This window comes from Dipodomys ordii, unplaced genomic scaffold (assembly GCF_000151885.1).
Source record: "Dipodomys ordii isolate 6190 unplaced genomic scaffold, Dord_2.0 Scaffold6, whole genome shotgun sequence".
NCBI classification, from domain to species: Eukaryota; Metazoa; Chordata; class Mammalia; order Rodentia; family Heteromyidae; genus Dipodomys; species Dipodomys ordii.
The window spans coordinates 17,425,212-17,437,337 of record NW_012267222.1 but is presented as its reverse complement, the minus strand read 5'-3'; the positions used below and the strand labels follow the sequence as shown (position 1 = coordinate 17,437,337).

General features: G+C 41.0%; 1 protein-coding gene across 1 annotated transcript in view; it reads right to left on the bottom strand.

The window, feature by feature from the left end:
* The window catches only part of Ubr4 (ubiquitin protein ligase E3 component n-recognin 4), a 140,042-nt gene that overhangs the window by 92,629 nt on the left and 35,287 nt on the right, over positions 1-12,126 (bottom strand). The window contains exons 17-25 of the mRNA XM_013032660.1: positions 8,720-8,889; positions 5,519-5,801; positions 4,823-4,958; positions 3,595-3,674; positions 2,883-3,011; positions 1,639-1,821; positions 1,394-1,516; positions 1,071-1,300; positions 931-973 (exon numbers count right to left, since the gene is read on the bottom strand). Of these exons, the coding sequence (XP_012888114.1) occupies positions 931-973; positions 1,071-1,300; positions 1,394-1,516; positions 1,639-1,821; positions 2,883-3,011; positions 3,595-3,674; positions 4,823-4,958; positions 5,519-5,801; positions 8,720-8,889 (1,377 nt within the window). The remainder of the gene's footprint in view (positions 1-930; positions 974-1,070; positions 1,301-1,393; positions 1,517-1,638; positions 1,822-2,882; positions 3,012-3,594; positions 3,675-4,822; positions 4,959-5,518; positions 5,802-8,719; positions 8,890-12,126) is intronic.

Below are 12,126 nucleotides of genomic sequence, written 5' to 3'. Positions count from 1 at the left end.
CTCACGGTCTCTCCTGCCCGGGCTGGCTTTGAACCGCGATCCTCAGATCTCAGCCTCCTGAGTAGCTAGGATTACAGGTGTGAGCCACCAGCGCCTGGCGTAAACATAAAATTTATGTAAACATAACTGAACAGAAATCCTACAGGGACCAGATTAAATAAATGAGCTCAATAAGTACAAACCTTGGCTAAATGAGAGTGGTGTTTTTAAATATCACTTAAATGTTTTTAAATATTTTCACACCAAATTCTATAGAAAATGTAATTTGCAATGTTCCCTAAACAGCAAAATTTCAAAATAATCTCTAACTCATTAAATTGTTTTTCACTCTACATGTCGTGAAATTTTAAGACCATTTAATCTCAAGCCAATAACAGGAAAGACTGTTTAGAAAAATTATATCCCGGGCTGGGAAGGTGGCTCAGTGGTAGAGCACTTGCCTTGTGTGCCTGAGGCCCTGGGTTCGATTCCTTAGCACCACATAAACAAAAAGAAAAAAGCGGGAAGTGGAGCTGTGGCTCAAATGGTAGAGCACTAGCCTTGAGCTGAAGAGCTGAGGGACAGCACTCAGGCCCAGAGTTCAGGCCCCATGACCGGACCACCCCCCCCCCCAAAAAAAAATTAGGGCTGGGAAGCTGGCTTAGTGGTAGAGTGCTTGCTTTGCATGCATGAGGTCCTGGGTTCAATTCCTCAGTACCACATAAGCATAAAAAGCCAGAAGTGGTGCTGTGACTCAAGTGGTAGAGTGCTAGCATTGAGCTGAAGAGCTGAGGGACAGTGTCCAGGCCCAGAGTTCAAACCCAGAACTGGCAAAAAGAAAAATTATATACCTATTCTCAACAATAAAATTCTAGGAAAAAAATATCACAAGGAATTATAAAAATTAAAAAATTTCCTCATTAGCTAAATGAAAAAGTCCTTATCAGGTACCACCTCATATGAGAAGAAAGCATACACCAAGGTGAGGGGTAACCTAAGTGGTAAGAAGGAAAGAAGTAAATCACTACATCCCTTGGGCATCTGCTCAGAGTGAGCACTACTTATACACTGCAGAAGGCAATTAATCACACCTAGTGAACGATGCATAGGTGTCAATGAGTTGGAGTGTGGCTGGAAGGAGATTCTTTGTGATCTCAGATGACTTATGTGGATCCGTCTCTGCAGCCATCTTTGAAAAGTGTTCATCCAAAGAGACCTGAACCTTGGAGATAGCAGCATCGAGGGTGTAGATGGATTGCAGACTAGGAAGTTCATGGAGCTGCAAGATGGTGGTACAGTCGATGCTACAGAATGACGAGATCTTTTTAAAAAAATACCCAGGATATCAATTAGTTGTGACAGAAGGCTATTATAGCAACCAAGTTCCATCATTACCGTCCCAACATTATCACACCTGTCGAGCGAAGTATTCCTCAACAATTTCAACATCATATTTCACTGAGCTACACTTGGTAGACGCCAGTTCTATGAGAGAGCCAGCATGTTCAGCCTTCATTCCCTGTTTGATGAGGTGATCCTATTTAGGCAGAAAGAATAAATGCTCAGGAAAGATAAGAGTCCAAAGCTCTCATTAAAAGATTCCATAAGTAGAGAGCAAATTGGCTACATATAAAACTGACATCAAGTTTAGTTTGCTACCTTTATCCAATTGACATAGGAGCTGATACGGAGGCGGGATGACCAGCGTAGTGTGTGTAAGATGTCACATTCACTCATCTCAGGTGAGTTCATGGCCAGCTGGTTCATGTAAGTCTTTGAAGGTGGCAAAATTCCTAGGATCCTCCACAGTATCAAGAAATAGTACTGAAGAGCACAGGCCTCCTGGAGGAAGCAAATGGAGTCAGTCAGTCATTGAAAGCAGAACATGGCACTGCCTCAAGAAGAGCAGTAAGAACTGCTCTTTTTTTAAAAAAAAATATGGAACACTTCACGAATTTGCGCAGGGGCCATGCTAATCTTCTCTGTATCATTCCAATTTTAGTATATGTGTTGCCGAAGCGAACACTCTAAATACAATTTTTAAAGCAGAATTGTGTAGATTCCATATTAAGATTTTGACTTAGAATTCAAGTTTGTTCTCCAGATATTTTAAAGAGTATATCTGATAATAAGAAAATAAACACAGATCACAATATTCAGCATATCTCACACACCAAAAGGATGCACCCCAATATTTTTACCAATAAGCCAAAGCAGGACGTCTGCTTGACAGGTCAATAATTTACCAATTCCCTGTGAGACTTAGAATTACATTATAGCTTCTGGAAGTACAGACACATTCATAGAAACATAGAAAAACACAGCATTTCAGCAGGCTGTGACGGTTAAAAGTCACATTTCTCCCAATGTTAGCTAAAAGAATGAAAAAAAGAAGTTGTGGCTCAAGTGGTAGATCACTTATAAGTAAAAAGCTCTGAGTTCAAACTCCAGTTCCACCCCCTTCTCCCAAAAAAAGACAAAAGTATCTCTACAATAAACATACCATGTTTCCTTTTGTTGGGCTTGAACTCAGAGCCTTTCTTGTTCAAAGCTGGCACTAGCACTCTACCATCACATGGGCTATACCTCCAGCCTGGGTTTTTGGCTAATTGGAAATGGAGTCTCATGGACTTTTTCTGCCCAAACTGGCATGGAACCAGGATAGTCAGATCTCAGCTTCCTGAGTAACCAGAATTAAGGTATGAGCCACTGGTGCCTAGCTGACACACCATATTTTTGAAATACTGAGTTTACAGTCCTTGTTACAAAGATTATTTAATAAACTAGTTTCTGGTACAAACAATGAGTAATCAAACAGCCTAAGTCATTTCCCAGGCTTCCATAGAAACATTTATCACTTATCAAACAGAGTTCAAATCCTCTTCCAGCTTCCATGGTCTTACCAGAGCTGTCACATTCTTATTTTCCTTCCTCCTTACAGTATCAAGCTGGGACCCAGCTGCAAGCAAGGCTGTTAGGGCAGTATAAAGCTCATCATACTTAACAAGCTTGGAGAAAAGAACGTCACATGCCTGATATCAAGAGAGAAAAACAATCATTATACATCTGTTTTACTTCTACTCCTACACTATCACTCAACTTGATGACTGACAAAACATCCCAACAAATTTTCCTTACTGATTTTTATAGTAACTTCCAATGCTAGGGCCTCACTCTGTGAACTGAACTGCTGTGCACATATAATTGCAAGGCTTTAGGGCAAGAGAGTAAGACAACCATTTCCGTCCACTAAAATATTTGCACAGGACATGCAAACAAAGACAATGTCCAAGGTGATAAACTGAAGAGCAGCAAGTAAATCTTTAAAAAAAAATTCCCTTTTGCTAGAAGTTCAAATCCTAACAATTATCAAACTGCCTCAACACAAAAAGTACTTGTAGTCAAGCACGGTGGTATATACCTATAATCCCAGCATTCAAAGAGATTGAGGGAGAAAAGTCACTAGTTCGAGGCCAGCCTAGACTTAGAGTGAGATGCTGTCTCAAATAAAATTTAAGTCTTTCCTTTAATATGTCTGAGCTGTAGTCCTAGCTGAGATATAAAGACTACTTCACGAAAGAAAAGAGGTTAAGACAGAAAGAGAATTCCTGTTACCACAGAATCAAGACGGTTCAAATCATCCTCTGAGGCTTCTGGGGACAAGACACAGTAGAATCTGGGTTGAGGGACAGCATCTAAAAAATATTAGGTGTGTTAAATTAATGGTTTCACTCATAAATTGGACAAGTATAAAATCTAAAAGACCACTTCAGAGCAAGTTTGCTCAGCCCTGGCACTGCTGAAACTTGGGGACAGCTAATTCTTTGGTATAATATGCTGCCCTTGGGCTGGGAAGGTAGCTCAGTGGTATAGTGCTTGCCTTGCATGCATGAGGCCCTGGGTTCAATTCCTCAGCACTACATAAGCAGAAAATGCCGAAGTGGCGCTGTGGCTCAAGTTGTAGAGCGCTAGCCTTGAGTTGAAGAGCTGAGAGACAGTGCCCCAGGCCCAGAGTTCAGGTCCATGACCAACCAAAAAAAAAGAGGCTGCCCTTGAACAATAGGTTTAACAGTAAGGCCGGCTTCTAGCATATAGCAAACTATAGCAAACCTCCACATTTTTAACAACCAAAAATATGTCCAAGACACTAGCAAATGTTTCCTAGAGTGAAGCAATATCACTCCAGTAAAAACCATTGCTCCACAAGCTAACTGAGTTGCTCTACAACAAATGTAGTGAACTAAATTGTATCATTAAATATATTAAATTTATATAATGTTCAATACCAAATACCAATAAGAAACAAACTCATACTAAGGCTGCATAATACCTAATAACCTGATAAACCCTCCAGATGAGCCAGAAAAGCTCATCAAAATAATAGACAACTGCTACATTGTCCAAAAAGACATAGACTCTTTACCAGATTTATGTAACTGCAACCCCTCTGTATATTACCTTTAAAATAACAATAAAAAAATTTTAACTAATAATAGACAACCGCTATGTGAGAGAAACACTGCAGCGCATACCAAGTTCCCATGGCTTTTGGCATGTATTATCATCAAGACACAAAGGGAAATTTAGCTTGTGGGAAGATACTAATCCCTGAGGGCAAATGAGGAAAATCGTATTTGAAAGTGACAGCAATCTATACTATGTACATCCTAATTCCTGCATCTCAGTGTTTTAAAACACAAGTGTGGCATGCATGGAAGTCAACTTCTAAAACTGTTGAGATATGTAGGAGGGATACCAAAGTAAATGGCCAGATTCTCTGGGAATCTCCCAACTTCAAAATGGACTCTACCCACAAGATTCAGTAAGTCAGATTTTTATTAACCTGATGAGAAATGCTTAGACCAGTTTTCTTCTACTTCCTTGAATCCATGATACAGAGGGGTAGCTGCTCTGCGGCTGTTACTGTCCTGGGATCCATTTGCCCATCCAAAAGGAGGACTGAGGAGGTTATGCTGCACCTTTGAAAATACGAACACTTGAATTAAGGACACATCAGTCATCATTCTGCTCTCACACTGAACATTATATATCAGTATATCATAAAACAAAATGTAATTTTCAAGACTTTTTTTGTGGCTTGTTTTAGAAACCAGTTTTTGCAAGACATAAAGGGAATAAATACAGAACATAATAACCCTTAACTAACCCTCTAATCCTCATTTTGGATCCTTACAAAGGATTTTACCGAAATATAGAATTTACCACTTGATAATCCTTCAACCACTGGCAAACACCCATTAAGGCCAATGCTCAAGGCACTACTAGATCATACAAAGAAGGGCAATCCCAAAGAACACCTGTGAACAGAGCTTATCCTCCAATCCTAACCCTCATACTCAAGGAATCTACACTGATCACTTCAGGCTAAGCATAAAGTGCAGAGCACATATGCATATAGGGGCTTTTTTAATCCTCCCAAAACCAACAACTAAAATTACACAAAGGTAGCTAGTAATTCTGTGCGTGGACACCAAAGCTCTTAATAATAGTGAGGCAAAGAGAATGTGAGGATCTGTACCTGCTCAAACAGATAAACGGGTGCTTTGGAGTACTGATGAAGCAGATAATCAAAGATCAAAAGGAGGCGTGCTAGGATGAGAGGCACAGAGCGCATCTGTGCTTCCATGTTGACGCTCAGCTCCTGGATATTCTGGACAAAGAGGGTCAAAATGGCCTGCCGGCCTTTCTCAGAAAAGTTGTGGAAAATGAGGAGTAGCAGCTGCAGGTGTTCTACATTCAGATCTTCTGTCTCACTGGGCACTACCCCTTGTAGGGCATTCTGCTTCATTGTAGACAAAAACCTAGCACAAAGAAGAGGGACAGGTGTTGTGGGAAAACAGCATAAGTCTGCCACGGTTACAATGTGCAGTATCGGAAGGAAGGGTTGAACATCTTCTACCTAGGCATGAAAAGACAAGACACAAAGTAAGTTCTGACTACAAAAAAAGCCAATTCTCTCAACTATGGCCACAGCAGTTTCTGTCAGTGCCCACTTGCCACTGGAGACAAAAGGAAGAACTACAGACTCCCCAAGGAAGGTAGTCCTGTGGCTGTGTACTCAGTAAACCTGGGCAAGCAAAGCCAAGTCAATTAGCTGGGTGCCTGTGGCTTACATCTACGTAGTCAGGAGATTGAGATCTGAGGATTACAGTTCAAAGCCAGCTGAAGAGGCTGGAATGTGGTTCAGTGGTATAGTGTTTGTCTCATGTGCATGAAGCCCTGGGTTTGATTCCACAGCATCACATAAACAGAAAAAGCTGGAAGTAGTGCCATGGCTCAAGTGGTAGAATGCTAGCCTGGAGCAAAAGCAGCTCAGGGACAATGTCCAGGCCCTGAGTTCAAGCCCAGGAGCAAGTTTGTGAGACTCTTATTTCCAATTAACCTCCAGAGTCCTAGATATTGAACCTAGTAGTACCTACCACTGAGCACACCCTCAGCCCCAGATTCTCTAAGTTAATTATAATTCTAACAGAATCATGACATGACTTAAGTTAGTACATATTTATATATATGGAATTTTACTCATCAATCTAAAAGAATAGTATGTCATTTGCAGGGAAATGTGTAAACCTATGTTAGGTGAAGTCAGGCTCAGAGACACAAACAGTGCATGTTTTTCTCTTCTATTTGGAAGTTAGATCTAAAATACATACATGATAACATATATAGGGTTATATGCATATATACACAAACAAATTGACTAAAGGATGGTATACGTAGGGGAGGAGTCCAATGATATATGTAACACCACTAACAACTAACAAAACATACAACAAAATAAATACCAGGAAGTTGAAACATGTTCAACAAAAAGGGGAGGGCATACATATGGAGGGAGGAAGGTGAGCAAATGCAGTCATTACATTCAATCTACATTATATAAAAACTGAACTACAGGGCTGGGAAGGTGGCTCAGTGGTAGAGCGCTTGCCTTGCATGCATGAGGCCCTGGGTTCAATTCCTCAGCACCACATAAGCAGAAAAAAAAAAAAGCTGGAAGTGGCACTGTGGCTCAAGTGGTAGAGTGCTAGCCTTGAGCTGAAGAGCTGAGGGACAGCGCCCAGGCCCAGAGTTCAGGCCCCACGACCGGACCCAAAAAAAAAAAAAAAAAAAAAAACTGAACTACATAACTTTAGGGTAAGGATGGGATGAGAAAAGATGGGGGAGAATGATGGAAAAGGTGACGTGACATTGATTAAGATGCATTGTATTCATAACCAGACATCAGGGATTGAAGACCTTTGTATTTTTTTTAAATAGTAAATTAGGTTCAAAAGTAACATAAAATTTAACTTTCAAGAACTCATCCGAAGCTTTTATAAAAATAAATAAATAAAGTAATAAATAAATAAAGGAATGAGCACAGCCAGCTGTTTTCACTGCCTTTGGCTATTAGGAGATTTGTGTTTTAATAAGGGCAACCTTCCCTCACAGCACCCCACCATCCCCAGTTCCCAGCCTTGTTGCAATATTCCACCAGAAAACACAATGGGCCTCTGGCATTCGAGGAGGTTTACGATTTCTCAAATCCAACATTAGAGCTATTTGATCCTAAAATGAGGACTAGAAAACCAAAGCCTTTTAGAAAACAAACTGCTTTGAAGACTCCTAACCATGTAAACAAAAATGGCAAATACAGGTCCATCTAAGGAGGATTTAGATGATTAATCTGAACTTCCCCCAAGGAAACAAGTTCTTTAAAATTTATCCAAAAGAGACAGTAAGTCACTCTCAGTGGTTTCATGATGAAAGCAGAGCTAGCTTTCCTGCTGCCTCTTTTTCAAAAACCAGGTCACGATGAAATTGGTTATGATCAAGATTCTGACTGTTTAATAATCATAACCAGCACCAGCAAGGCACCATTGGCTGGACAGCCTATAATGCTAGGACTGCGATGAAAGCTAGCTCAGGGAGACAAGTCTGCAAGGCTCCAACTTCAAACAAACAACAGAAAGCTGGACTGGAGGTGTAGCTCAAATGGTAGAGCATATACCACTGAATTTCAAGCCCCCTGGAACTGGCAAAAAAAAAAAAAAAAAAACAGGCTGGGAAGGTGGCTCAGTGGTAGAGAACTTGCCTTGCATGCCTGAGGCCCTGGGTTCGATTCCTCAGCACCACATAAAGAAAAAAGCCGGAAGTGGCACTGTGGCTCAAGTGGTAGAGCATTGGCCTTGAGCTGAAGACCTGAGGGACAGCACCCAGGCCCAGAGTTCAGGCCCCACGACTGGACCCAAAAAAAAAACCACAAAAACCAACAAACAGAAAAAAGAAAACATTATAACTAAATCCCCCATAGCTACAAGAAAATTCTGTTTCCAGACAACAGTTGTTACACTTCTTTTTATTTTTTATTTATTTTTTTATTTTTTTGGTCCAGTCGTGAGGCCTGAACTCTGGGCTTGGGTGCTGTCCCTCAGCTCTTCAGCTCAAGGCTAGCGCTCTACCACTTGAGCCACAGCACCACTTCCGGCTTTTTTCTTTTTGCTTATGTGGTCCTGAGGAATCGAACCCAGGGCTTCATGAGTACAAGGCAAGCACTCTACCACTAAGCCACCTTCCCAGCCCTACACTTCTTTTTAGAAAAGCATCTTCCCATCATTTCTCCCCCACTTCTACTCTGAATACATCATTGTAAAAACATCTCAAAATTGTAAGTGAACTATAAAAAGTCCAACAAACAAAAACAGTAAAAACATCTCCTCCCTTGGAATTATCTTACCTGTCCCAAACTTTAAGGCATTCGGGGACATCAGGGTCACCTTGCGTGCCAGCTTTATGTTGCCAGATGAGCAGGAGGCGTGAAAGCACAGAGAGGCCTTGCGGGTGAATGTAAAGGGGCCAAGGGCCCTCAGAAAAGGGAGCAACTCCCAGCTGCTGCAGCAGTGTGTTCTAAGTGAAAGAGACAAGGCAAAAAGGTTACTCATGCTCTCCAGTGCTTGTTGTTCAAAAAAGGACAGACTGAAGAAAGACCCAGAAATTCAGACTGAAGTGGTGCTGAGAAAAATCATTTAGTTCAACAAATATGAAAAACCTCTCATGTAACCCTAATAACACCTGGAAATGGCTTAAATGAAATAGGCTTGAGAAGGGAGAAGTGATAGGAGGTAACAACATCAGGATCATTTTCAAAATGGACAAAGCATGAAATATAATGCAATAGCCAATGGTTTTCTTTCACAGTGAGTTAATAAAACCAGTAACACCCAATAGGGGAGACCCAATAACTCAAACAGTATAATTTGCTTGTGAGATGCTAAGGCATGTAGAACTAATGAAGGCTGCTCTCTGCTTCCAGCTGTGGAAGACACTCTTAATAAGCTATAGTTTCAGTTCAGTTATGCCAGATGCCTCCATCTTCTCAAATATAGACACAAGATACATAGATACACACACACACACACACACACACACCATATTACATTGAAAAGCAGGATATGTTTCTCTATCTGCCAAATTGAATACTTTTAAAACATCTTTGATAACCCCAATCCTTGGAAATAATTATTATTTCAAATGTCACAGGTCTCAAGAACAGTTTCCACATACTACACAGGTACATGGCTGTATCCACTCACTGTGCGAAGGACTTTTGCACTGAATATGCAGAGTTAACAGGAGCTGGGTATTACATGCTCCATCACTGAGGAGGAGGCTGATGAACAAGACTCAACACTAAATGGTAAGCCATAAACAATTCCTTAACTCCTAATTCCAAAGAAAGAATTTCTTTTAAAAGTAAACCTATTGAACTACATCAAAAAGACTAACTGACACACAGACATACCTATGTGACACAACTGTAATTACGGGAAAATGTATCAAGAACATCCTAACATCAAATGTTGCAAACCAGCACTGCAGCTCCATTACCCCTTCACTTGTGATGTCATGTCAAGCACATGCTCTCCCCAGCCCTTCAATATAAAATCCTACCTGCTAACATGTTCAAAGCACATGTTAATTTCTTCTCTAAGCAGTGAGTCAGGTCACTGTTCTCTGGAGAACATTTGAAGATATAATTTGTTTTCTTTTACAGATTAGAATATATTTTATTAAGTTCCTTTGGTGTGCACCAATGGTATGTCTAGCCATAAAAGTTGGGCAACTATAAGTAAGGATGCTTTGTACATTACTCAAAAGAAATGGTACCCAAGTAGGAGAGCCAATAACAAAGTAAATAAACTATCCTCTGCTTTCTTAAATCATAGCAAAAAAGCTTAAGGTGAAAACTTAAAAGTCTCATGTTTAGAGACAGAATGAGAAGGACTACTTGAAGATTGTTCAACCAGTTAGGACAAACAGGCTGCATGTCCATACAAGCTTTAACTATAGTTATTTTTTTCAATGCCAAAAGCATTATCATCATTACAGGAGGCCTAAGAACTCCTCTCCAAAGTACAGTATTCTTCCCTCTTCTTTGGACAAGTTTAAGCAAGAAGGACTAAGTTGTGAGCTTCAAAACTTCCCTGAATAACGTGCATTCGGATAGGAGCTGGCCAGTGTGGTGTGACAATTTGGCCCTCTAGTCAAAGGAGACATTGTGGGTATATGCTCACTGAAGTGTTGTCTTCCCTTGCTTAAGTAGGTCACCAACATTTCTACTCAATTTTTATTTCCTCTCCTGCCAAGATAAAATTTTGCATTTAAGAGTAGGTAAATATTAATGAGTTTCATAACCATCTTTTTAAGTCACAAAAGTATTATTTTCCATGAATTTCACAGGTAGTTTGGATTTGTGAAAGTATACCATCTTAAAATATTATGAAGTAGAACAAAGTATATCATGAATCTGAGGATCTGCTGAAATAATGCTTTTACTTATTTATTTTGAGAGAATGTCTTTGCTATGTAACTCAGGCTAGCTATGTAACCCAGCTTCCTGGTGCTGACATTATAGGCATGAGCTTCCACATTCACCACTGAAATAATCTAATGAATAACCAAACATTTTTCCAAAATGACCTCTAGAAAATTATCAGAAACTTACATGAGCAAATATTAAGGGAAGGAATATCAAGCTAACCAGGAGTCTGCATTTTGTTTTTTTGGTTTTTTTAAGCATCGTGGGGCTTGAACTCTGGGCCTGGGTGCTGTCCCTCACCTCTTCAGCTCAAGGCAAGCACACTACCAATTAAGCCATAGTGCCGCCTCCGGCTTATTCTGCAGTAGTGCTGAGTAATTAAACCCAGGGCTTCATGCATGCTTGGCAAGCACTCTACCACTGAGCCACATTCCCAGCCACTGTGTTTCGCTTTTTGAAGTACCAGAGATCAAATCCAAGATCACCTACATCAAGCAAGCACCCTGCCCAGGGCTTTACCACCCAGCCCCAAAATCTACATTTTCAACAAGCTATTCAGGAAGATTGTGAGTGAGAGTGAGTGTGTGTGTGTGTGTTTGTCTGTGCTTGCGTCCGTGTGTGTGTGTGTGTGTGTGTGTCGTGGGGCCTGAACTCTGGGCCTGGGCCCTCAGCTCTTCAGCTCAAGCCTAATGCTCTATCACTTGAGCCACAGCGCCACTTCCAGCTTTTTCTGCTTATGTGGTGCTGAGGAATTGAACCCAGGGCCTCATGCATGCGAGGCAAGCACTATACCACTGAGCCACCTTCCCAGCCCTCCTCAGGAATATTTATGCACAATAAAGTTTAAGAACTAATAACTTTGAACATATTAAGAAAGGTATTGTACCTGGTGGAGGGTTCAAGTGGTAGAGTATCTATTTAGCAAGTTCAAAGCCCTGAGTTAAACTACAGTACTATCTCCTCTCTCCAAAAACAAAATTAATATCAAGTGATGATGGCTAACCAGGCACAGTGACATACAGTTGCAATCACAGCTATTGAAGAAGTGGGGGAAGGAGGGAAGAAGAAGAAAAAGGGATAGAGAGGATTCAGATTCAAGGCTTGCCCACAACCGGGCGCTGGTGGCTCACGCCTGTAATCCTAGCTACTCAGGATGCTGAGATCTGAGGATCACGGTTCAAAGCCAGCCCGGGCAGGAAAGACTGTGAGACTCCTATCTCCAATAAACCACCAGAAAACCGGAATTGGCACTGTAGCTCAAGTGGTAGAGCGCTAGCCTTGAGCTGAAGGACAGCCCCCAGGCCCAGAGTTCAAGCCCATGACCA